Source organism: Salvelinus fontinalis, chromosome 14, assembly GCF_029448725.1.
Source record: "Salvelinus fontinalis isolate EN_2023a chromosome 14, ASM2944872v1, whole genome shotgun sequence".
Taxonomy (NCBI): Eukaryota; Metazoa; Chordata; class Actinopteri; order Salmoniformes; family Salmonidae; genus Salvelinus; species Salvelinus fontinalis.
In genome coordinates this window covers 43,390,564-43,417,254 of record NC_074678.1, presented here as the reverse complement: position 1 = coordinate 43,417,254, position 26,691 = coordinate 43,390,564, and the positions used below count along the sequence as shown (strand labels likewise).

Sequence of the window (26,691 nt, the reverse complement as noted above, 5' to 3'; positions counted from 1 at the left end):
AGCTGCAACAAAAGACATCCATTTTGACATACTACTAGAATAATGACTGATTAAGCCAGACTTAACCAGTCATGGTTTGGCGTAAGTGTTTAGATGGTATAAATGAATGCCAAATATCCCTTGATTGACACATATGGTTCAATGTGTTTCTTTATACAGAGCGCACAACAGAGAGAGACAGAGAGCGAGATGGAGACTGTCGCAGAGAGTGTGAGGTCAGAAAGAGCGAGAGAGACGTCAGAGAGATAGAAAGACAATAAGGAGCTGAGAGGAACTGCGGAGGTGGAAAATGCTGTTTGTATTGCCATTGTTAGCCCTGTTCACTCATTAGACTAAAGACAACCTCCCTGCAACAACTCAGAATCATTATGTCCGGTCATTTAAAAAAACATTTTTTTTAAAACCCGTTGGCTTCCATTCAACAGAATGTTCTCATTAGAATGCCACGCACAGCTCTTGGATATGATTCTCATTATTTGGACCACACTGTTGCAGGAGAGCTGTAAATGTAAAACTTGTAGTGTATTTGAGGTTTAAAAGTGCTTCTGAAGTTTGTAATTTCGACTTTGAAATTTCAGACTTGATTTTCCCTTATGAAAAATGTAACCCCTACAAAAATGTCCATGAATTAAAATTCACATAATAATTCACATTTTCTGTTGCTAAAGGATTCTTTTCCAGCTGTAGCAAACAGGCTCAAATTAAGATCCTACATCTGTATCAGGATCACAGATAAAATAGCTATTGATTTTCATATGCACCTTTGGATGTAAATTATTACAAATATATATATGTGCACAAAACATTAGGAACCCCTTCCTAATATTGAGTTGGACTCCCTTTTGCCCTCAGAACAGCCTCAATTTATTGGTGCATGGACTCTACAAGGTGTCGAAAGCGTTCCACAAGGATGCTGGCCCATGTTGACTCCAATACTTCCCACAGTTGTGTCAAGTTGGCTGTATGTCCTTTGGGTGGTGGACCATTCTTGATACACCCGAAAACTTTTGAGTGGAAAAACCCAGCAGCGTTGCAGTTCTTGAAACACTCAGGCACTTAATTTTTGTCTTGCCCATTCACCCTCTGAATTGCACACATACACAATCCATGTCTCAATTGTCTCAAGGCTTAAAAACCCTTCTTTATCATGTCTTCTCCCCTTCATCTACACTGATTGAAGTGAATTTAACAGGTGATATCAATAAGGGAGAGTAGCTTTCACCTGGTCAGTATGTCATGGAAAGAGCAGGTGTTCCTAATGTTTTGTACACTCACTGTAGGCCAATGATATCAATTACTTCTCAGAGATAATGAAAAAGGATCCATGGCAAGAACATCAAGCATTCTTTAAGTAGTGGATATGAACGCCTTATTCCTATTTAAACCCCAAAACCTCTCATACCTCTTTGATTAGCAGCTTGAAAACTGAAGGCACTTTCACTGCAATTTCATTCACTCCAAAAAACAGTCTCCTGTGGAAAAGAATGAGAGAACGGGTTCAACATTTACAGTTCAAACACTAACAGCTCATTACACTTTATAACAAACCGTTGTAAAGGGTTGTAATAAAACCCTTGATAAGGTGCAGACACTGACAGTGCTGCATTAAGTAGGTCAGAGTCACACTCTCAACACACACACACACACACACACGACGCTGGGTATGTGATACACAGGGAGCATTAGGCCAGTTCTGAGCAGACTGACAGCAGGGCTATTATCAGGTGTTGTCAGGGCTTTGTTAGGTGACTGGGCTATTAGATGTCCGGTCGTCTAAGGCGACAAGAGATGCTGCTGTGGCCGGCGGTTGTGAAGTCTAGCACTGGGGGATGGGGGTGGTGAATCTACCATAGGAAAGGGCAAACCCCAGGGTTATTCAATAAGCTGCAGTAGTAGCTGTAGTCCGAAGTCCAGTCGAGGGTAAAGTGCAATAGAATAGTCTCTACCTGTACTCCTGCTGGTTGCTGGTGAGCCCCGTGCTGTGCTCTGAGTGGATGTTGGAACAGGTCACCTCCAGGTCTTCCAAGCCCCTGTGGTGTGTGCGTAGGCATGCGTGAAAGAGGGGAAACCAGAAATCTCCACTGGAACACATTTGCTTGGATACACACACACATAAAAATGGAAATATCACATTTACATAAGTATTCAGACCCTTTGTTGAAGCACCTTTGGCAGCGATTATAGCCTTGAGTCTTCTCGGGTATGACGCTATAAGCTTGGCACACCTGTATTTGGGGAATTTCTCCCATTCTCTGCGGATCCTCTCAAGCTCTGTCAGGATGGATGGGGAGCATCGCTGCACAGCTAATTTCAGGTCTCTCCAGAGATGTTTGATTGGGTTCAATTCCAGGCTCTGGCTGGGCCACTCAAGGACATTGAGACTTTTCCCGAAGCCACTCCTGTGTTGTCTTGGATGTGTGCTTAGGGTCGTTGTCCTGTTGGAAGGTGAACCTTTGCCCCAGTCTGAGGTCCTGAGGGCTCTGGAGCAAGTTTTCATCAAAGATCTCTGTACTTTGCTCCATTCATCTTTCCTTCGATCCTGACAAGTCTCCCAGTCCTTTCCGCTGAAAAACATCCCCACAGCACGATGCTGCCCCCACCATGCTTCACCGTAGGGATGGTGCCAGGTTTCCTCCAGACGTGATGCTTTGCTTTCAGGCCAAAGAGTTCAATCTTGGTTTTATCAGACCAGAGAATCTTGTTTCTCATGTTCTGAGAGTCCTTTAGGTGCCTTTTGGCAAACTCCAAGCAGGCTGTCATTTGCCTTTTACTGAAGAATGGCTTCCGTCTGGCCACTCTACCATAAAGGCCTGTTTGGTGGAGTGCTGCAGAGATGGTTGTCCTTCTGGAACGTTCTCCCATCTCCACAGAGGAACTCTGGAGCTCTGTCAGAGTGACCATCGGGTTCTTGGTCACCTCCCTGACCAAGGCCCTTCTCCCCCAATTGCTCAGTTTGGCCGGGCAGCCAGCTCTAGGAAGAGTCTTAGTGGTTCCAAACTTCTTCGATTTAAGAATGATGAGGCCACTGTGTTCTTGGGGACCTTCAATGCTGCAGAAATGTTTTGGTACCCTTCCCCAAATCTGTGCCTCGACACAATCCTGTCTCGGAGCTCTACGGACAATTCCTTCAACTACGTGGCATTGTTTTTTGCTCTGACATGCACAGTCAACTGTGGGACCTTATATAGACAGGTGTGTGCCTTTCCAGATCATGTCCAATCAATCGAATTTACCACAGGTGGACTCCAAGTTGTAGAAACATCTCAAGGATGATCAATGGAAACAGGATGCACCTGAGCTCAATTTCGAGTCTCATAGCAAAGGGTCTGAATACTTGTATATATATATATATATATATATTTTTTTTTTTATACATTTGTAAACATTTTCTAAAAACCTGTTTTCGCTTTGTCATGGGGTATTGTGTGTAGATTGATGAGATGTATGCATTTAATCTATTTTATAATAAGGCTGTAACGTAACAAAATGTGGAAAAATTGAAGGCGTCTGAATACTTTTGAATGCACTGTAACGTCAGAAAAGTTTCCAGGTCACTGAATATAATTATGGTTCGTTAAATTGCTTACGTTAACACCTCAAAATTCTGGACCTCGTCGTTCCAGTAGTACTTTGTGCTATGGAGTGTAAAATAGCGAATCTGAAACGAGAAGAAAAAATAATAAAACAATGTTATCAACAGAAGGCAGAAACTTTTTTGTGCACCCCCCCAATTGACCATGAACATTTATATTTTTGTGACTGTGTGAGAGAAAGACAGGTAAAATAAGTAAAAAGACCATCCATGTATGCTACTGTGTGTGCCATCACGTGTTATTACCTGAGTGGGCTGGTACTCTGCATACTTCCTGTTGAACTCCTGGCTGGGGCTGTTCGAGGAGTGGGGGGAGTGTCCGTTGGCCATGGGGGGAGTGGTCTGGGTCTCCAGGCTGTCAAAGGGGTTCCTCCCTGGGGCCAGCATCACACGCACCTTGGCTAGGAACCAGCGCTTAAACTCATCCTGAGAAACACACACACACACACACACATAGCATCAGCGGTGACAGGTTGTCTTGTATTCCCGTTACTTAGTGAAGCAAAAATAAAATAAACCTTTGTATGGGAACAGCTTCAGATTCATTGAGGGAGAGTCTGCTCTTGTAGATTTTGATGCATTATCCTGGTTTGGTATTTTTCTATCCACTATGCTCATTGACGGGACATTCCAATTTACCATGATAATTATTCATCACAATAGAAATATAATCCCCGGTACAATATCAACTGCACTGCTGCGCTTATAGTCTATGGCGGGCCCGTGTGTAAAATCTCATGATGACCCGCTGCCCTGTTTTCCCAAACTCTTAAACTAACCCTCAAATCCTTTCAAATAAAGGTATATAATGAGTCAAATAAGCACTATGTTAAAACATAGGCAACAAACGAAAGCTGGTAGACACACTAGATAGGTGTATAAACTACACCTCCACGCTTGGATGTGGTCGCATCATTGCGAGCTACAAATTCTACCTGGTCACTTCACTCAAAACGGTATATTTTTGGGGGAGCTAAAACCATGATTTGGTCAAACATTAGCATCCTGATTCCTGCATTAAAATGCAAATGGGCAAAAAAACAAACAAAAACTCTAGTTTGTTGTAGTTTTGGTTTCAAGTTGCCCAAAGTCAATTAGCCTGTGCTATTTGTTCAAAAAAAGATAAGCAAATTCATCTCTATTGAACAAAATAAATCTGCAATTCCGGAGCCCTATCTTGACAGAAAAACTGTAGCAACAATAGCCTAATTGGCAACCCAAATTCATGCCAATCACTGGTTTAGGTATTGCACGTCAAAATATATTTATCATGCATTCCTGCTTGGACATGTTAGACAAAACTACTTATTTCTTGAATCATACCATCTCAATAGCACTGAAAATTACCCTATAACATTATTCCAAATGTTTTCTATTGCGTGATGTCGTAACAAAATCATGGGCTGGTGCCACCAACTGAAAATGTTAGTGGCAGTGGCACCAGTGCCAAAAGGGGAAAAAGTTAGTCTGAAACTATACTGTTTTTTAAAATAGAGTACAGGTAACTGCCCAAGAAAAGGAAATACCAACATAAAAAGTGTCTTAATAAGGGCTCATTCTGGCTCATTGGGCTACCACGAGCCAGAACAACTTCAATGCACCTTGGCATAGATTCTACAAGTGCCTGGAACTATACTGGAGGGATGCGACACCATTCTTCCACGAGAAATTCCATCACTTGGTGTTTTGTTGGTGGTGGTGGAAAACGCTGTCTCAGGCACCGCTCCAGAATCTTCCATAAGTGTTCAATTGGGTTGAGATCTGGTGATGGCCATGGCATATGGTTTACATCGTTTGCATGCTCATCAAACCATTCAGTAACCAAACCTGTCTTGTGGATGGGGACATTGTCATCCTATGGGGGCATAGCCAAGATAGCCAAAATAATGGCCTGCCCAGAATTTTTATACATGTTCCTAAGCATGATGGGATATAATTGCTTAATGGAACCACACCTGTGTGGAAGGACCTGATTTCAATATACTGTACTGTGTATCCCTCATTTACTCAAGTGTCTCCATTATGTTAGCAGTTGCCTATATATGGATAACATGGGTTCATTGTAGGCTAACATTTCATTTTAAAGAGAAAGCAAGTGCCATGATCCCACAGGAAATAGGCCTATGGGAGTTTGTTATGCTCCGGCGTTGAGAATATGGGTATTATAGTCTATCCAGAGACCAAAAAGCTGAACAGATGAGTCATTCCACAAAATGAGTGCCTTTTAATATTTTAAGGACAAATTGTGCACCAATATTGAATTTTAAAAGCCTGTTACATTCAATTAAGTGCCCTTTAATATATACCACATGGACAATTCAATAAATCAGATTTTTATATGAATAAAGTCTTGTTAGTGCCAAAATTCAGCATGTCCCTCATTTTAAGGTCAACCCTGTTACGTGAACTGAACTCTCGTTTTAACATATTGCATTTTATTCAAAAAATTGCAGCAAAAAAAAACTTTTAACATCTAATAGTCAAATCATAGTGTAAAAGCAGGTGAGCTTATTCTACTATTTTTGGCCATTTTCTGGTGTTTTGTAACAGAAAACTGAGTGGGTCAAGCATAACAGGTCAACCTTGTTACACATAGATAGACAGGCTAGAAATGTTCGAACAATGACAATTTTTTTTGTGTGAAGCTTACATTTAATTGCCCCTCCCTGTTGCACACAAGTTTCCATTTGCCCTGTCACAAGGGGATTGATGCTTGTTACAGTCAACCCTGATACTTTATTTGGCACTTAGAGGCGTTCCAGAGGATGAAAACATTGTTATTTTTTAACCCTCCCATTTTGGAACCAATGTGTCAATGTATGTCTCGTACATGCATAATGAACCATATATCTATTAGACCTTGTTAATTTCGCTATCAATAGGCTCCATTTCTCTGGAAACCAAGCAGGAAATTACGTTCGCTAAACATGCCATTTTAGCCAGACAAATACATTAGAAGACAATTCTCAAACCGATCAGAAACACTATGCTCACAACCTGTATCTCCTCAATGGTGTCACTGGTGTATTTAGTTAGACATTTTTTATATATTGAACAATAAACTAAGGTTTTTACCAGGCGCAAATCACGACAACACACATATAGCATGTAACATACTAGTCTGTACATCAAGGAATTAGCCAGCAATGTCGACTGGCAGGTGGAATGATGTCCAATGAGGTTGCAAGTTTAAATGAGTTTGTGGGGTGAGACTCACTGCTGCTCGATCATCCTATTTTTCCAACTTGAGGAAAATAAGAACAATCCGAAATTTCTTTTTGATATGGTCACAAAGCTAACTAAAAAGCAGCATTCCCCAAGAGAGGATGGCTTTCACTTCAGCAGTAATAAATTCATGAACTTCTTTCAGGAAAAGATCACGATCATTAGAAAGCAAATTACGGACTCCTCTTTAAATCTGCGTATTCCTCCAAAGCTCAGTTGTCCTGAGTCTGCACAACTCTGCCAGGACCTAGGATCAAGGGAGACACTCAAGTGTTTTAGTACTATATCTCTTAAATAATCATGGCCTCTAAACCTTCAAGCTGCATACTGGACCCTATTCCAACTAAACTACTGAAAGAGCTGCTTCCTGTGCTTGGCCCTCCTATGTTGAACATAATAAACGGCTCTCTATCCACCGGATGTGTACCAAACTCACTAAAAGTGGCAGTAATAAAGCCTCTCTTGAAAAAACCAAACCTTGACCCAGAAAATATAAAAAACTATCGGCCTATATCGAATCTTGCATTGCTCTCAAAATAATAGGAAAAAGCTGTTGCGCAGCAACTCACTGCCTTCCTGAAGACAAACAATGTATACGAAATGCTTCAGTCTGGTTTTAGACCCCATCATAGCACTGAGACTGCACTTGTGAAGGTGGTAAATTACCTTTTAATGGCGTCAGACCGAGGCTCTGCATCTGTCCTCGTGCTCCTAGACCTTAGTGCTGCTTTTGATACCATCGATCACCACATTCTTTTGGAGAGATTGGAAACCCAAATTGATCTACACGGACAAGTTCTGGCCTAGTTTAGATCTTATCTGTCGGAAAGATATCAGTTTGTCTCTGAATGGTTTGTCCTCTGACAAATCAACTGTAAATTTCGGTGTTCCTCAAGGTTCCGTTTTAGGACCACTATTGTTTTCACTATATATTTTACCTCTTGGGGATGTCATTTGAAAACATAATGTTAACTTTCACTGCTATGCCGATGACACACAGCTGTACATTTCAATGAAACATGAAGTCCCAAAATTGCCCTCGCTAGAAGCCTGTGTTTCAGACATAAGGAAGTGGATAGCTACTTTTAAACTCGGACAAAACAGAGATGCTTGTTCTAGGTACCAAGAAACAAAGAGATCTTCTGTTGAATCTGACAATTAATCTTGATGGTTGTACAGTCGTCTCAAATAAGGACCTCGGCGTTACTCTGGACCCTGATCTCTCTTTTGACAAACATATCAAGACTGTTTCAAGGACAGCTTTTTTCCATCTACGTAACATTGCAAAAATCTGAAACTTTGTTAAAAAAATGACCTTTTGTTACTTCTAGGTTAGACTACTGCAATGCTCTACTTTCCGTCTACCCGGATAAAGCACTAAATAAACTTCCGTTAGTGCTAAATATGGCTGGTAGAATCCTGACTAGAACCCCAAAATTTGATCCTATTACTCCAGTGCTAGCCTCCCTACACTGGCTTCCTGTTAAGGCAAGGGCTGATTTCAAGGTTTTACTGCTAACCTACAAAGCATTACATGGGCTTGCTCCTACCTATCTTTCCGATTTGGTCCTGCCGTACATACCTACACGCACGCTACGTTCACAAGACGCAGGACTCCTAATTGTCCCTAGAATTTCTAAGCAAACAGCTGGAGGCAGGGCTTTCTCCTATAGAGCTCCATTTTTATGGAATGGTCTGCCTACCCATGTGAGAGACGCAGACTCGGTCTCAACCTTTAAGTCTTTACTGAAGATGGGGCCACAGATCATCGGATGGGGCCACAGTGTCTCCTGACCCCTCCTGTCTCAGGCTCCAGTATTTATGCTGCAGTAGTTTATGTGTCGGGGGGCTAGGGTCAGTCTGTTCTATCTGGAGTATTTCTCCTGTCTTATCCGGTGTCCTGTGTGAATTTAAGTATGCTCTCTCTAATTCTCTCTCGGAGGACCTGAGCCCTAGGACCATGACTCAGGACTACCTGGCATGATGACTCCTTGCTGTACCCAGTCCACCTGGCCGTGCTGCTGCTCCAGTTTCAACTGTTCTGCCTGCGGTTATGGAACCCTGACCTGTTCACCGGACGTGCTACCTGTCCCAGACCTGCTGTTTTCAACTCTCTAGAGACAGCAGGAGCGGTAGAGATACTCTCAATGATCGGCTATGAAAAGCCAACTAACATTTACTCCTGAGGTGCTGACTTGTTGCACCCTCGACAACTACTGTGATTATTATTATTTGACCATGCTGGTCATTTATGAACATCTTGGCCATGTTCTGTTATAATCTCCTCCCGGCACAGCCAGAAGAGGACTGGCCACCACTCATAGCCTGGTTCCTCTCTAGGTTTCTTCCTAGGTTTTGGCCTTTCTAGGGAGTTTTTCCTGTTTCTGTACAGCACCTTGATATATCAGCTTATGTAAGAAGGGCTACATAAATACATTTCATTTTGATTTGATTTGAGCCCAAGCACGTGTATGTCTTTGTGCACAGTTGCAGGGGTTTGACAGCAATTACGTGATAACATAGTACACAACTTTCAGGGACCCCATTTGGCGCTTGGTTGCTGCTTTCAGAACTACTAAAACTACACAAAAAAATTATAGAGAGCCATTATTTAACCTCAAGTTGGGGAAAAAACATGTTTTTTATTAAGTTGAACATGTGCTCTTTATGACAGAATCTTAAAATTAGGCCCATCCCCCCCAAATAAGCACCATGTTACACATCTCAAAGGGCACTGAATTGGTGGAACGACTCAGATACACATTTTTATTTGCAGGAGGGGGGAATTGCATTATCTAGAATGATTAATTTCCAATGATTTACCGCATGTAAGGGCGGGGTACTGCTAGTGACTTAATGTTTGAATAAGAAAAACACTTAATTAAGGCCTAATATATTTATTTTTAATTACAAATTGGTGGCTGAAAATAAAATAGTTATCAAGAATGGTTTCTGCCATAGTAACGAGGACAATGACTTACGGTGGATTGGAGCAGCACCACTTCGGCCTCTCTGACAGTGGTCCGGCTACAGGTGGCCTTCACACACCATTCTGGCATCCAGTAGAGCAGCAGCAGAAGGAAGCCCCCCGTACAGAGCACCCAAAGACCCACCAGCGCCACGCGCCACCGACACACACGGTACCCCTGGAGCTCCTAGAGGGGGCCATGGAGGGGAGAGAGGACGGTTAAAGTTGTAGTTCATATTAGTGTTGCACGGTACACCGAAACTGTACTTTTTCGGTACTTCTGTCAAATGTGTGTCACGTCATAAACGGATTGAGAGGATCGAGTCTGTTTCGTAATATGTCTGAATCTTCAAAGGGGGCAGTAGCTAGCCAGGCTGTGTTTGCACGAGAGTGTGCGAGAGACAGGGAGTGAGCGAGAGAGCAATGAGGCAGCGAGCGAGCGATGGAGAGACAGCGAGCGAGCGAGCAATGGAGAGACAGCGAGCGAGCGAGCAATGGAGAGACAGCGAGCGAGCGATGGAGAGACAGCGAGCGAGCGATGGAGAGACAGCGAGCGAGCGATGGAGAGACAGCGAGCGAGCGATGGAGAGACAGCGAGCGAGCGATGGAGACAGCGAGCGAGCGAGCGAGCGATGGAGACAGCGAGCGAGCGAGCGAGCGATGGAGACAGCGAGCGAGCGAGCGATGGAGACAGCGAGCGAGCGATGGAGACAGCGAGCGAGCGAGCGATGGAGACAGCGAGCGAGCGAGCGATGAGACAGCGAGCGAGAGAGCGATGGAGAGACAGCGAGCGAGAGAGCGATGGAGAGACAGCGAGCGAGAGAGCGATGGAGAGACAGCGAGCGAGAGAGCGATGGAGAGACAGCGAGCGAGAGAGCGATGGAGAGACAGCGAGCGAGAGAGCGATGGAGAGACAGCGAGCGAGAGAGCGATGGAGAGACAGCGAGCGAGAGAGCGATGGAGAGACAGCGAGCGAGAGAGCGATGGAGAGACAGCGAGCGAGAGAGCGATGGAGAGACAGCGAGCGAGAGAGCGATGGAGAGACAGCAAGAATGAGAGACCGAAAGAGCAAGAGACGGAGAGAGGAAGCGTGTGAGCAATAGCAACAGAGCGAGAGAGAGCAACCAAATGAGAGGGACAGAGCGAGCGAGAGACGCACAGTTGGACAACTGAATTAATGATAAACTAGAATAGACTAGACCGGACAGTGTTGGAATACTCTCCAACATGCTGTCCTACTCGAGTTGGCCAAATGTAGTCCTACTGTATGACATTGGGTTTGCCATATGACTCTGGGTTTGCTTCTGCCAGTTCCTACAGGCTCAGACAGCCGGTTGACCTGAGAGCGGAGCCTGAGTGGTGTAGCTGTGACACAGTGTGAGAGAGCAAGAGACACTTCAGCTCCACTATACGAGTCAAGTTACTTTGCCATCAGCGTCGCGTCAATGTGACACTACCTGCTACACAGAGTGCGCTGTTTTGACAGCAGAGGGGAAGTGTCTATTCTATTTTCCCCTACTGTACCATATTCATCGATTACGCGTAAGTACAATAGGTTTGGTTCAGTTTATCGCAAGTACTCATTAAAATGTTGCTAGTGGTTGTACTAAATGATCCTCTAATTACACAAGAAGCTTTTGTTTACATTGTGAAAATAGTCAATGTAGCTAGCTAGAGTTTCTGCTAGCTAGTAGCTTCTTGGAGGCCATATGCAACCAAAATCAACTATTTGTCATTACTTTAATTCAGCCATCGAGAATTGAACCTTGGCGATTCTTGAGTTGGACGCTGCCATTGGACGTGACGCAATATGAGCGCAACACGGGCAGTATAGCGCCTTTCAAATGATTTCAAAGGAAGCATTCCCTCAATGGCTGATGGCAATGCCGGACGCCCGATGGCTGTAGTGTAGCAGGGCCGTGCGAGTGTGAGTGAGTGAAGGAAAGGGGGGGGGGGGGGTAAGGTATAAAGAGGTAATAAAATGAGGGAACACACCATCTCATCCTCCTCATCCTTGTTCACGATCTTCAGGTCTTCTTTCTCCATTCTGCAGATGAGTCACCAAGCCCACTGAGCACCGCTTCATTGAAACAAGAGCACAATGACACCACTACATGAGACCGTGAGTCTACCCCAGTACAAGGGCATGAGTATATCTCAGAGTGGGTGTCCAACCCAGTGCATACCAGAACATGACTCAACCACCCTGAACCGTCAAGTGAGTCCAATGAGATCAACCCCACCACCTGTGCAGTGACTGAAACCAGAGCCATATACGCACAGTTGGACAACTGAATGAATGATTAACTAGAATAGACTGGACATTACATTCACAAGTTTAACACACTGTGTGCCCTCAGGCCTCTACTCCACTACTACCACATATCTACAGTACAAAATCCATGTGTGTATAGTGCATATGTTATTGTGTGTGTATGCATGTGTCTGTGCCTATCTTTGTATTGGTTCACAGTTCCCGCTGTTCCATAAGGTGTATTTTTCTTTAAAAATAAAATGTTCCTGCTTCATGTGGAATAGAGTTTCATGTAGTCATGGCTCTATGTAGTACTGTGCGCCTCCCATAGTCTGTGGACTGTGAAGAGACCTCGTGGCATGTCTTGTGGGTTATGCATGGGTGTCCGATTCAACATGTGCATTCAACATGTCAACACCTCTCACAAATACAAGTAGTGATGAAGTCAATCTCTTCTCCACTTTGACGTGCATATTATTAATGTTAACTCTGTGTACATCCAAGGGCCGGCCGTGCTGCCCTGTTCGGAGCCATTTGCAATTTTCCTATGTCCCTTTTTGTGGCACCTGACCACACTACTGAACACTAGTCCAGGTGCGACAAAACTAGGGCCTGTAGGACCTGCCTTGATGATAGTGCTGTGAAGAAGGTAGAGTAGCACATTATTATGGACAGACTTCTCCCCATGTTTTGACCATGACAGTTTATAATCCAGGGTTACTCCAAGCAGTTTAGTCTCCTCAACTTGCTCAATTTGCACATCATTTATTATAGATTTAGTTGAGGTTTAGGGTTTAGTGAATGATTTGTTCCAAATATAATGCTTTATATTTAGGACTAACATTCCTTGCCACCCACTCAAACTAACTGCAGCTCTTTGTTAAGTGTTGCAGTCATTTCAGTCGCTGTAGTAGCTGACGTGTAGTGTTGAGTCCTCCGCATACATAGACACACTGACTTTACTCAAGGCCAGTTGCATGTCATTAGTAAAAGATAGATTTTTTTTTTTTTTTTTACTAAGGGTTGGTAACAGGCTGATTTGTGCCAGTAAAGGGGGCTTTACTATTCTCAGGTAGCGGAATGACTTTTGCTTCCCTCCAGGCCTGGGGGCACACTTTCTAGTAGGCTTAAATTGAAAATATGGCAAATATCGTCCGTTATTATACTCAGTAATTTACCATCCAAGTTGTCAGACCCCAATGGCTTGTCATTGTTGATAGACAACAAAAAATCCACCTCTTCCACACTAACTTTACAGAATTCAAAATTACAATGCTTGTCTTTTATAATTTGGGTTAGATATACTTGGATGTGTAGTGTCAGCGTTTGTTGCTGGTATGCCTAAGTTTGCAAATCTTGCCAATTAAAAAAATCAATATCATTCGGTTTTGTGATGAATGAGCCATCTGATTCAATGAACGATGGAGCTGAGTTTGCCTTTTTAAGATGCTCCAAAGCTTTTTACTATCATTCTTTATAGAATTTATCTTTGTTTCATAGTTTAGTTTCTTATTTTTATTCAGTTTAGTCCCATGATTTCTCAATTTGCAATACGTTTGCCAATCGCTTGTACAGCCAGACTTATTTTTCATTCCTTTCGCCTCATCCCTCTCAACCATACAATTTTTCAAGTAACTGGAATAAGCAAAAGTGCAGCGTCTGTTTGCTCCTTATTACACACCACGGACCAACAAATATTCTTTACATTAACATAGGAATCACTACAAAACTTATTGTATAACCTATTATATTAGGCCCAGCCTTTGGAACTTTGGTTTTCCTAGATATGGCTACTATATTGTGATAACTACATGCGATGGATATGGATACTGCTTTCAAGCAAGTTTCTGCAGCATTAGTAAAGATGTGATCAATACATGTTGATGATTTCATTCCTGTGCTGTTTGTAACTACCCTGACTGATAACCTGAACAAGGTTGGAGGCACTGGTTACCTTTTGAAGCTTTTCTTGAGTGGGCAGCTTGATGAAAGCCAGTCAATATTTAAAAATCACCCAGAAGAAAATATACCTCTTGATATCACATACATTATCAAGCATTTCACACGTTATCCAGATACTGACTGTTAGCACTTGGTCTATAGCAGCTTCCCTCACGAACGGGCTTTAGGTGAGGCAGATGAACCTGTAGGCATATTAGTACTACAGTTTTTAACATGAGATCGTCTATGATTTACAGGAATGTGGTTCTGAATATAAACAGCAACACATCCAATGGCATTTCTGTCTTTTATGTAAGTGTTATAACATTTTATTGATACCGCTGTATAAAAAGGTATTATTTAAGTGAATTTCAGAGATAGTCAGAATATGAATGTCATCGGTTATTAGCAAATTATTGATTTCATGAACCTTGTTTCTTGAGCTACATACAGTGGGGAGAACAAGTATTTGATACACTGCCGATTTTGTAGGTTTTCCTACTTACAAAGCATGTAGAGGTCTGTAATTTTTATCATAGGTACACTTCAACTGTGAGAGACGGAATCTAAAACAAAAATCCAGAAAATCACATTGTATGATTTTTAAATAATTAATTTGCATTTTATTGCATGACATAAGTATTTGATCACCTACCAACCAGTAAGAATTCCGGCTCTCACAGACCTGTTAGTTTTTCTTTAAGAAGCCCTCCTGTTCTCCACTCATTACCTGTATTAACTGCACCTGTTTGAACTCGTTACCTGTATAAAAGACACCTGTCCACACACTCAATCAAACAGATTCCAACCTCTCCACAATGGCCAAGACCAGAGAGCTGTGTAAGGACATCAGGGATACAATTGTAGACCTGCACAAGGCTGGGATGGGCTACAGGACAATAGGCAAGCAGCTTGGTGAGAAGGAAACAACTGTTGGCACAATTATTAGAAAATGGAAGAAGTTCAAGATGACGGTCAATCACCCTCGGTCTGGGGCTCCATGCAAGATCTCACCTCGTGGGGCATCAATGATCATGAGGAATGTGAGGGATCAGCCCAGAACTACACGGCAGGACCTGGTCAATGACCTGAAGAGAGCTGGGACCACAGTCTCAAAGAAAACCATTAGTAACACACTACGCCGTCATGGATTAAAATCCTGCAGCGCACGCAAGGTCCCCCTGCTTAAGCCAGTGCATGTCCAGGCCTGTCTGAAGTTTGCCAATGACCATCTGGATGATCCAGAGGAGGAATGGGAGAAGGTCATGTGGTCTGATGAGACAAAAATAGAGCTTTTTGGTCTAACTCCACTCGCCATGTTTGGAGGAAGAAGAAGTATGAGTACAACCCCAAGAACACCATCCCAACCGTGAAGCATGGAGGTGGAAACATCATTCTTTGGGGATGCTTTTCTGCAAAGGGGACAGGACGACTGCACCGTATTGAGGGGAGGATGGATGGGGCCATGTATCGCGAGATCCTGGCCAACAACCTCCTTCCCTCAGTAAGAGCATTGAAGATGGGTCGTGGCTGGGTCTTCCAGCATGACAACGACACGAAGCACACAGCCATGGCAACTAAGGAGTGGCTCCGTAAGAAGCATCTCAAGGTCCTGGAGTGGCCTAGCCAGTCTCCAGACCTGAACCCAATAGAAAATCTTTGGAGGGAGCTGAAAGTCTGTATTGCCCAGCGACAGCCCCGAAACCTGAAGGATCTGGAGAAGATCTGTAGGGAGGAGTGGGCCAAAATCCCTGCTGCAGTGTGTGCAAACCTAGTCAAGAACTACAGGAAACGTATGATCTCTGTAATTGCAAACAAAGGTTTCTGTACCAAATATTAAGTTCTGCTTTTCTGATGTATCAAATACTTATGTCATGCAATAAAATGCAAATTAATTATTTAAAAATCATACAATGTGATTTTCTGGATTTTTGTTTTAGATTCCGTCTCTCACAGTTGAAGTGTACCTATGATAAAAATTACAGACCTCTACATGCTTGGTAAGTAGGAAAACCTGCAAAATCGGCAGTGTATCAAATACTTGTTCTCCCCACTGTATGTTAACTTGGACAATTTTGAGCACTTGTCTAGTATGCTTACTTGTTTTCACTGCTTTACTGGGAAGCTTAGCAGAAGTAGATATGCTCATGTTATTTATCTTAGTGCAGGGTGAGCTGCGCACAGTGTCTTCCTACTAGGGCACACCGCCTCAGTGCTAACTGTATAAATCTGGTTCATAGGCACATGATTGCTGCATACAATAGCTGTAGGATCAACAGATACATTCAGGGCAGTTAGAGGGACATACATTTAAGTTACTTACATTGTGTCTACCAACGCCCCTGGTATAATGTACATTTGCTGAAGCATTATGACAACTCAGCGTCACAATGGTAGGGATTAACTGAGCTGGGTTTGGGTCATTGATAAGTCACTGTCTCAACGCAGCCTTATAATGCTGTGAAAGGATCCAGGAACCCAAATTATTTGGGTGGATCCCATCCTCCTTATAAAACGTGTTTTGTTTACAAAAGGTAGCGAAATTGTCAACAAATGTAAGTTACATGCATTGAGTATGTAGCCCTACTGTATGACATTGGGTTTGCCATATGACTCTAGGTTTGCCTCTGCAGGTCCCTACAGGATCAGATAGCCGGTTGACCGGAGAACACCTGAAACAAAGCATGAGTGGTGCAGCTGTGACAACCGGTATGGAACACTCCCACAGACAGTGACAAGCTCCTTTCCCAACAGCTGGCCATCCCTGGAGGACAGCTGAGCGGGAGAGAGAAAAGCCATGGGGGGTATTGAGTAACACCCATCTGATGACTCAGGACTCAGTGGGAGTGTGTGTCTGTATGTGTGTTCTGCAATGACCTTTTTGAGTGGAACCTGACCTCTCTGTACAAAAGAGGAAAGGGTTTGAAGGGGAATGTCAGGGTCAAAAGGCAGTTGGAATCAACCAGTACAGCCAAAGCTGAAAGAGAATCAAAGATGCAGCAAGAGACGCTACAGAACTTCAACATGCATCTGGCTAAAAAACAAGCATCTATTCAATCAACAAATGTGTAGCGTCTACAGCAACAGTCCGTTTCAAAACAATTAGCTAAACTCCCAAGGGCCAGATTACTCTCAATGTTATGGACATGAAGTGAAAAAAGACGACAACGCAATCATAACTTCCAACATCAGCCCCAAACTGAAATCAAACCAAATAAACCATAGAATGTTATTTACGGTGTCATCGCTGCAATTTCCCAACGGGCTTGGGAGAGGCAAAGGTGGAGTCACGCGTCCTCCGAAACATGGCCTGCCCAACCGCGCTACTTAACACCCGCAAGTTTAACCAGGAAACCAGCCGCACCAATGTGTCGGAGGAAACACCGTTCTAATGGCGACCGGGGTCAGCCCGCAGGCACCCGGCCTGCTAAAAGGAGTCGCAAGAGCGCGATGAGCCCAACCGGCCAAACCCTCTAACCCGGACGACGCTGGGCCAATTGTGTGCAGTCCTATGGGGCTCCTGGCCATGGCCGGTTGTGGCACAGCCCGGGAAATGAACCCGGGTCTTTAGTAACGCCTTAGACTGCTGCGCCACACGGGAGGCCCTAACCCATGGAATGTTTTCTCATATCCTGACAACATGATAGGGACGGTCTCCAGAGTCACACTACGGAAGGCTTGGAATTCCAACCAGATTCCATGATGCCCACCAGAGCATGATGGCAGCAGGTTGAATGCCCCCACATTGAAAGGCCATTGTGCCAGGGGCACTAGGCAGCAATGAAAATAACAAATACCTTTATTAAAACATTTAAAAAATGATAGCAGGCCTGGTTGACCCAGAGGGAGGTCCATCCTCTCTTTGTACATGTGCCGGTTGTGTGGTACAGGTTCGCCAGATTTAGCTGGGCTCACTGCTGAGGTCTGGGGCTATGGTAGGAAACGGGCTGGCCCATGCATGTCTGCGATTAGCTGCAGCAGGGGGGATAACACACACCCCCAACAAAAACAACAGACTGGCTTTCGCCATCGCTGGGCTGGTGTCAGATATCATGCTGGAGAGAATCGCGATAAATTAATGTACAGTATATCTGTAGCGGGGGGGGGGGGGTGGGGGGGGGGGGGGGTCTGTGCGCAGACAGACAGCACTCTCAAGGACAAAAATGCTCAGTCGCTTTTACAGGATTAGACTTGTCACTGAAAACAGAGAAGCTTCTGGCCATCAATGTTGCCAGTGGTTATTATAATCATCAAAGCCTCTCTTAACTTTTATTAGGTGCGTCCTCTTTACACACACCAAATATTTGACTGCAGCAACATATTTTCCCCCTCATGTAGGTCGAGCCCCATTGAAGTACACTACAAACAGCAGGTGCCTTCTGCTTCCACATATGGAGTGTGGGTATATCGCCATGGTACAGACTACAGAAACCATTCCTACCCCAACAAGGCCTCTGAGCAGACACTTTGACTGTGCTCTCAGGGGACTGGCTTTTCTCAAGGCCCAAAGGTGAAGAAAAAAGGATGCATGAGGGAGGCAGGCCGGCCCAGCAGCGATATAGAGGGGCTTTTGGCAGGACATTGTTGCAACAACAATGGAGCGACAAGGGAAAAGAGATTGAGAGAGAGAGAGACGCAGAGAAAGAGCAGTGTGAAAGGGGAGAGAGGGAGAAAAGGGGACTCAGCATCAGGGCTAACCCTGGCTGGCTGTCAGTGCCGGCGCTGGGTTGGGCCGCCCCGCTGCCGCGCTCCCCTGCACTGTGCCACTGGCCCCCGGCCCTGATCTTATCTGCCCACAGCACTCAGCCCTTTCTTTCCCTGGCACACAGCAGGATATTTAGCTTGGGACCAAGCCCTTCCTACTATTTTACAGCAGGTCAGGAGTCCAGGGCGGGCGACGGGCCGCTGTGCAGGCCACCCTATGGTGTGTGGAAATGACATGGGCAGTGTATTAAAGACAAACAGACAGTTCATAACATTCCCAGACAGTGTATACAGAATACCAGTGTGGGACTTTTGAGGGCATTCATTGTTAAACATTGCTGGATGGTTGGCACTGGAGTCAATGCAAAAACTGAGGTAACTTAAGGCATCATCATCCATTGATTTTGTCACCATAAAAAATAAAAATATTACCAGCCATATAACGAGGGGATTATTTATCTGGATACAGAACAGATACATCCATTTGATCTATATTTCAGCACTAATAAAACAGAGGCGTGACTACGGTCTAACCAACCCAACACATTTATGGGGCGGCAGGTAGGTGGTTAGAGCGTTGGGCCAGTAACCGAAAGGTATGATCGTATCCCCGAGCTGACAAGGTAAAAATCTGTCGTTCTGCCCCTGAACAAGGCAGTTAACCCACTGTTCCTAAGCCATCATTGTAAATAAGAATTTGTTCTTAACTGACTTGCCTAGTTAAATAAAGGTAAAATAAAACCTCTGCTTGTGACTAAAACATCAATACCTCACCTTTTAAGTCCAGCTAAACAGGAATAGAGCAGTTAATGTTTCTTTGGCATGTTTGGTAAACATAGTGCCTTCAGAATGTATTCATACACTGACTTATTCCACATTTTGTTGTGCTCCGCCAATTAATCCACACATAAAATGGTCAACCGAATCGTTTCTAGTCATCTCTCTTCCTTCCAGGCCTTTTCTTCTCTTGACTTTATATTGAGATTGGCAACTTTCATAAATTAGGTGCATTACTGCCACTGACCTCATTCGTCTTTCAGTCACCCACGTGGGCATAACCAATGAGGAGATGGCACTTGGGTACCTGCTTCTATAAACCAATGAGGAGATGGGAGAGGCAGGACTTGCAGCGCGATCGGTGTCAGAAATAGAACTGATTTCTATTTCAGCCCATGGCAACGCAGACGCTAGTTGGCACGCACGAGCAGTGTGGGTGCAATAATTGAGTACCATGGATTTCTAAATTTATTTTGCAACGCTCGCTCATGCGACGCAAGCGGTGTAGTCAGCCTGTTAGCCCTTGGCAACGCAGACGCTCGTTGGCGCGCACGAGCAGTGTGGGTGCAATAATTGAATAATATAGATTTCTAAACTTATTTTGCAATGCTTGCGCACATGAAGCGAGCGGTGTAGTCAGCCTGTTACTCTCCTGAAGTTGCCGGTAATAGGCCAAACAAGGAGTCGGAACAATTTATCTTACCATTTCTACCGATCTGCGTGCCAGTTAGTTTTCATATGCACATTTTTGTGAAAGCGTTTAATTTAATTCATAATAACGTCATCATATCTCAAAATCATTGTCATGTGGTTAATCAAAATTCTATCAAAATCTAAATGAAAATGATAAACCTAAAACTATGTAAAAGGCCAACAAATAAAAACATCGCAGCCTGCAGGTTGAAAATAACCTGATCAAAATAAATATCCTAGAAATCACATTGGCTACTCATGGCCTGTCTGCAACGAACTTGAAACCTTGCATAAACTATTAACTTAGGTCCGGCCTGAAGCTCGCACTAGCAAACTTTATATTCCCGAGTCAATGAGCTAGGGACAGACACAGCTGTAAACTATTTGCGTAAGGGATAAGAAGCAGTGCTCAACTTGGGCAGGAGCTCACCTGAGCTAAGTACCGGCACCTCATTTTCTACTGCTTGAGCTTCTGTTCCTGTTATGTAGAATATTAGCTCAAAAGTATTGTGGCGCTCCTGCACCTAAATATAAAACAGTACCAGCACCCAAAATGAGTACCGGAACCTATTTCAGTCCAAGTCAAGCACTGATAAGAAGTAATCAGGTAGGCCTATTTTATGACGTTTCCACTGGATCAGAGCATGACATGTTTCCTTTTCATGCAGAGTGATTATCAAAATGGAAAGAGCTGGAAAGATTTTTCAAATACATAGAACTATTGTAACTCTCAATGGACGTAAAAACAGATGTTGTTTGTTTGCTGATTGAGGTGAAGGAAACATTACGTCCTTACTCAACATTGACAGGAGCACGCCAAACAAAAGACAATGATTAAATTGACAGAACTCATAAATGGAATTAAATAAACCAAAACTTGTTTCTCACAAGTGTAGCATAGGTTGTGCACTCTGCAAACAATGTGACCACTCCGACAATGACAACTGGAAGAATGGAATAATATTGAATACATTAAAATAAATGACCATAACCAAAGTAACAAACATTGTAGATGAGAAATTATAGGAATTAATGGTAAATGTACTCCTTGTGATATACAGTGCCTTCGGAAAGTATTCAGACCCCTTGACTTTTTCCACATTTTGTTACGTTACAGCCTTATTCTAAAATGGGGGGGTCAGCTCTATGTGTTATATAGATGGATTTCAGAATTAACCTGGAAGAATCCATTGGAGGGTTTAGGTAAACTGTCTGGGAGGTATTGAGTATTTGTAGTTGAAAGTGCATAATTGGCCCACATTGTCTTAAATAGACAAGATATTGAGTTTCTTAAACAAAGGTGCAGATGGAGCCAGGTAATTAGAGGTGGCTAGTTTATTTTGTATGAGTAATTTGTGTAGGTAGGAGGAATATGTACTGGCCCAGACATATTATAGTAAATTAGATATGGATAAATTAAGCTATAGTATAGAGTTAGATAGCAAGCATGATGAACCAAACCACTAATCTTTCTGATGATACCAACAGATTTAATCACTTTGCTGCAGACAAATTGAATATGATCTTTCCAGGGTAACTTATCAATTAAACTGAGGAATCTAGTGGATGTGACTTGTTCCATTTCATTCCCACCAACTGAGATTCTGGCACTTTTTTTTTTTTTTTAAACAATATTTCTTCCTACTAGTGAATACAATAAAGTTGGATTTTTTACATTTTAAATGTATTTCTTTATCTGGAACCATACAGAAAATGTGGCCATGCATGAGTTGGCTTCATTAATTAGTGAATAAAAATTGTGTGATAAAAACAAAATTGGTGTCATCAGCAAAGAGATTGGGAAGTACGGTGTAAGACACAGCAGCTAGGTCATTGATATAGATTAAGCATAACAAAGGTAACCCTCTGGCACGCCACAGGATATCTTGGCTCTGGTAGATGCACAGCCATTTGGATAAACACATTGTTCTCTACCATAAACATAACTATATAGCCGATTATATGTATAATCCTGAAAACCGTAATAATGCCATTTAGAAAGTAATATTTCATGATCAACCGTGTCAAACGCTTTGGATAAATCTAAAAAGATGTCAAGGACGTATTCATTGTTTAGGGCTCTATAGATTATCCACATGTTGCAAAAGAGCCACAACTGTGGAGTAGTTTTTACGAAAACCATATTGGTGCTCATATAGGATACAGTGTTCATTTAAATGTTTCAACATTCTCTTATACACCAATTTTTCTAGGATTTTAGAAAAACGTGGTAGTACAGATATTGGCCGATAATTTCTAAAAGAACTGGGATCCCCAGACTTATAGAGGAAGGATAACTTTGGCAATTTTCTCATCTTCAGGAACAATACCAGCTTGCATTGATTTGGGGAAGATATATGTTAGAGGCTCAGTAATCGTGAAAGACACATATTTCACCAAAGAGGCACCAATCTCTTCATGAGATGACATCTTTAAGTTACCAATTACCTCTATTACACCAGGAGGATCAAACTGAAGCAGAGAAGGGACATGTCAAATTAATGTAATCCGAGGGCTTTCCATCAGTTTTCTATTTTCTTTGACAGAGAGGAACCCACATTCACAAAAAAAAGTATTAAATTCGCATGAGATAACATCAGGAACACTGTCTTATTTCAACAATATATTGGAGATGGAATAGTTGTAGATTACTTATTCTAATTCAACAGTTGATTTTCCAAGTTGACTTGGAATTTGTTAGTAAAATATTTTTTGGGGGGGACATTCGAAGTAGGCGAGTAAAATGTGTTAAACTTTTTGTAATTTGCAGAATTCAGGGGAGAGGGATTTGTGACCAACTTTTTATACAACTTGAATTTTAAAAATTTAACTGAGGATTTTTTGATACCGGTTGTAAACCAAGGTTTTCAGAACCCATCTACTGCTCTCTTACATGGTTTAACTAAGGGAAAGCAGTGGTGAAATACAAAGTTTAAAGATGAGAAAAGTATGGTAAGCAGACCTGCCTGATTATAAACATTTTCCCATGAAATTACCTACATTACCAAAAGTATGTGGATACCTACTCATCGAACAATTCATGCCAAAATCATGGGCATTAATATGGAGTAGGTCCCCCCTTTGCTGCTACAACAGCCTCCACTCTTCTGGGAAGGCTTTCCACTAGATGTTGGAACATTGCTGCAGGGACTTGCTTCCATTCAGCCACAAGCGCATTAGTGAGGACATTGTCATGCTGAAACAGGAAAGGGCCTAACCCCAAATTGTTGCCACAAAGTTGGAAGCACAGAATAGTCTAGAATGTCATTGTATGCTGTAGCGTTAATAATTTCCCTTAACTGGAACTAAGGGGCCAAGCCCGAACTATGAAAAACAGCCTCAGACCATTATTTATCCTCCAAACTTTATAGTTGGCACCATGCATTGGGGCAGGTAGCTTCTCATGGTATCCTTCTCATGGAACTTTACACCACTCCAGTCGACGTTTGGCATTGCGCATGGTGATCTTCAGCTTGTGTACGGCTGCTCAGCCATTTCATGAAGCTCCAGACGAACAGTTATTGTGCTGAAGTTGCTTTCCGAGGCAGTTTGGAACTCTGCAGTGAGTGTTGCAACCGAGGACAGATGATTTTTTTTTGTTAAATTATTTTTTTTCGTAGTATCCAATCGCTAGTAATTACTATCTTGTCTCATCGCTACAACTCCCGTACGGGCTCGGGAGAGACGAAGGTCGAAAGCCATGCGTTCTCCGAAGCACAACCCAACCAAGCCGCACTGCTTAACACAGCGCGCCTCCAACCCGGAAGCCAGCCGCACCAATGTGTCGGAGGAAACACCGTGTACCTGGCCCCCTTGGTTAGCGCGCACTGCGCCCGGCCCGCCACAGGAGTCGCTGGAGCGCGATGAGACAAGGATATCCCTACCGGCCAAACCCTCCCTAACCCGGACGACGCTATGCCAATTATGCGTCTCCCCACGGACCTCCCGGTCGCGGCCGGCTGCGACAGAGCCTGGGCGCGAACCCAGAGACTCTGGTGGCGCAGCTAGCACTGCGATACAGTGCCCTAGACCACTGCGCCACCCGGGGGACAGATGATTTTTATGCGCTTCAGCGGTCCCGTTCTGTGAGCTACCACTTCGCAGCTAAGCCATTGTTGCTCCTAGATGTTTCCACTTTACAAGAACAGCACTTTCAGTTGACCGGGGCAGCTCTAGCAAGGCAGAAATTGACAAACTGACTTGTTGGAAAGGTGGCATCTTATGACGTTGCCATGTTGAAAGTCACTGAACTCTTCAATAGGCTATTATACTGCCAACGTTTGTCTATGGAGAGTGCATGGCTGTGTGCTCAATTATATACACCTGTCAGCAAAGGGTGTGGCTGAAATAGCTGAATCCACTAATTTGAAGCAGTGTCCAGATACCTTGTACAGTTGAAGGTGCAAGTTTACATACACCTTAGCCAAATACATTTAACCTCAGTTTCACAATTCCTGACATTTAATCCTAGTAAAAATGCCCCGTCTTAGGTCAGTTAGGATCGCCACTATTTTAAGAATGTGAAATGTCAGAATAATAGTTGAGAGAGATTTATTTCAGCTTTTATTTCTTTCATCACATTCCCAGTGGGTCAGAAGTTTACATACACTCAATAAGTATTTGGTAGCATTGCCTTTAAATTGTTTATCTTGGGTCAAACGTTTTGGGTAGCCTTCCACAAGAAGTTGCTTGGGGTCATTGTCCATTTGGAAGACCCATTTGCGACCAAGCTTTAACTTCCTGACTGATGTCTTGAGATGTTGCTTCAATATATCCACATAATTTTTTTTTTTTCATCTATTTTGTGAAGCGCACCAGTCTCTCCTGCAGCAAAGCACCCCCACAACATGATGCTGCCACCCCCGTGATTCATGGTTGGGATGGTGTTCTTCGGCTTGCAAGCCTCTCCCTTTTTCCTCCAAACACAATGATGGTCATTATGGCCAAACAATTCTATTTTTGTTTCATCAGACCAGAGGACATTTCTCCAAAAGGTACGATCTTTGTCCCCATGTGCAGTTGCAAACCGTAGTCTGGCTTTTTTATGGCTGTTTTGGAGCAGTGGCTTTTTCCTTGCTGAGCAGCCTTTCAGGTTATATCAATATAGGACTCGTTTTACTGTGGATATAGATACTTTTGTACCCGTTTCCTCCAGCATCTTCACAAGGTCCTTTGCTGTCGTTCTGGGATTGATTTGCACTTTTCGCACCAATGTACGTTCATCTCTAGGAGACAGAACGTGTCTCCTTCCTGAGCGGTATGACGGCTGCGTGGTTCCACGGTGTTTATACTTGCGTACTATTGTTTGTACAGATGAACGTGGTACCTACAGGCGTTTGGAAATTGCTCCCAAGGATGAACCCGACTTGTGGAGGTCTACAATTTTTTTTCTGAGGTCTTGGCTGATTTCTTTTGATTTTCCCATGATGTCAAGCAACGAGGCACTGAGTTTGAAGGTAGGCCTTGAAATACATCCACAAGTACACCTCCAATTGACTCAAATGATGTCAATTAGCCTATCTGAAGCTTTTAAAGCCATGACAATTTTCTGGAACTTTCCAAGCTGTTTAAAGGCACAGTCAACTTAGTGTATGTAAACTCTGACCCACTGGAATTGTGATACAGTATATTATAAGTGAAATAATCTCTGTAAACAATTGTTGGAAAAAGACTTGTCATGCACAAAGTAGAAAGGAGAAATATTTGCTTGTGTATGACATACGCTAGCGGCTTTCATTGACGGGTGCTTTTACGGGGGTGTGCTTGTGAGTTCGCTGAAGTAGGCCTAGCCTGTCCGGACCATCTCTTTAATAAGAATCAAACACTCATGTCATGATTTAATCTTGTAAAAGACTTCACAATTTACATACATTTAAAAACGTGTGTGTGCGCACCTCAGTTACACATACATGTCAGTACATAAACAAATACAGTGGGGAGAACAAGTATTTGATACACTGCCAATTTTGCAGGTTTTCCTACTTACAAAACATGTAGAGGTCTGTAATTTTTTTATCATAGGTACACTTCAACTGTGAGAGACGGAATCTAAAACAAAAATCCAGAAAATCACATTGTATGATTTTTAAGTAATTAATTTGCATTTTATTGCATGACATAAGTATTTGATCACCTACCAACCAGTAAGAATTCCGGCTCTCACAGACCTGTTAGTTTTTCTTTAAGAAGCCCTCCTGTTCTCCACTCATTACCTGTATTAACTGCACCTGTTTGAACTCGTTACCTGTATAAAAGACACCTGTCCACACACTCAATCAAACAGACTCCAACCTCTCCACAATGGCCAAGACCAGAGAGCTGTGTAAGGACATCAGGGATAAAATTGTAGACCTGCACAAGGCTGGGATGGGCTACAGGACAATAGGCAAGCAGCTTGGTGAGAAGGCAACAACTGTTGGCGCAATTATTAGAAAATGGAAGAAGTTCAAGATGACGGTCAATCACCCTCGGTCTGGGGCTCCATGCAAGATCTCACCTCGTGGGGCATCAATGATCATGAGGAAGGTGAGGGATTAG

At 43.2% G+C, this 26,691-nt stretch overlaps 1 protein-coding gene across 1 annotated transcript in view; it reads right to left on the bottom strand.

The window, feature by feature from the left end:
- Nucleotides 1-26,691, bottom strand: part of LOC129810916 (polyamine-transporting ATPase 13A3-like) — a 64,351-nt gene that overhangs the window by 12,955 nt on the left and 24,705 nt on the right. The window contains exons 3-8 of the mRNA XM_055861910.1: nucleotides 11,781-11,865; nucleotides 9,799-9,972; nucleotides 3,839-4,018; nucleotides 3,588-3,658; nucleotides 1,947-2,030; nucleotides 1,403-1,472 (exon numbers count right to left, since the gene is read on the bottom strand). Coding sequence (XP_055717885.1) covers nucleotides 1,403-1,472; nucleotides 1,947-2,030; nucleotides 3,588-3,658; nucleotides 3,839-4,018; nucleotides 9,799-9,972; nucleotides 11,781-11,831 — 630 coding nt within the window. The 5' untranslated portion in view covers nucleotides 11,832-11,865. The remainder of the gene's footprint in view (nucleotides 1-1,402; nucleotides 1,473-1,946; nucleotides 2,031-3,587; nucleotides 3,659-3,838; nucleotides 4,019-9,798; nucleotides 9,973-11,780; nucleotides 11,866-26,691) is intronic.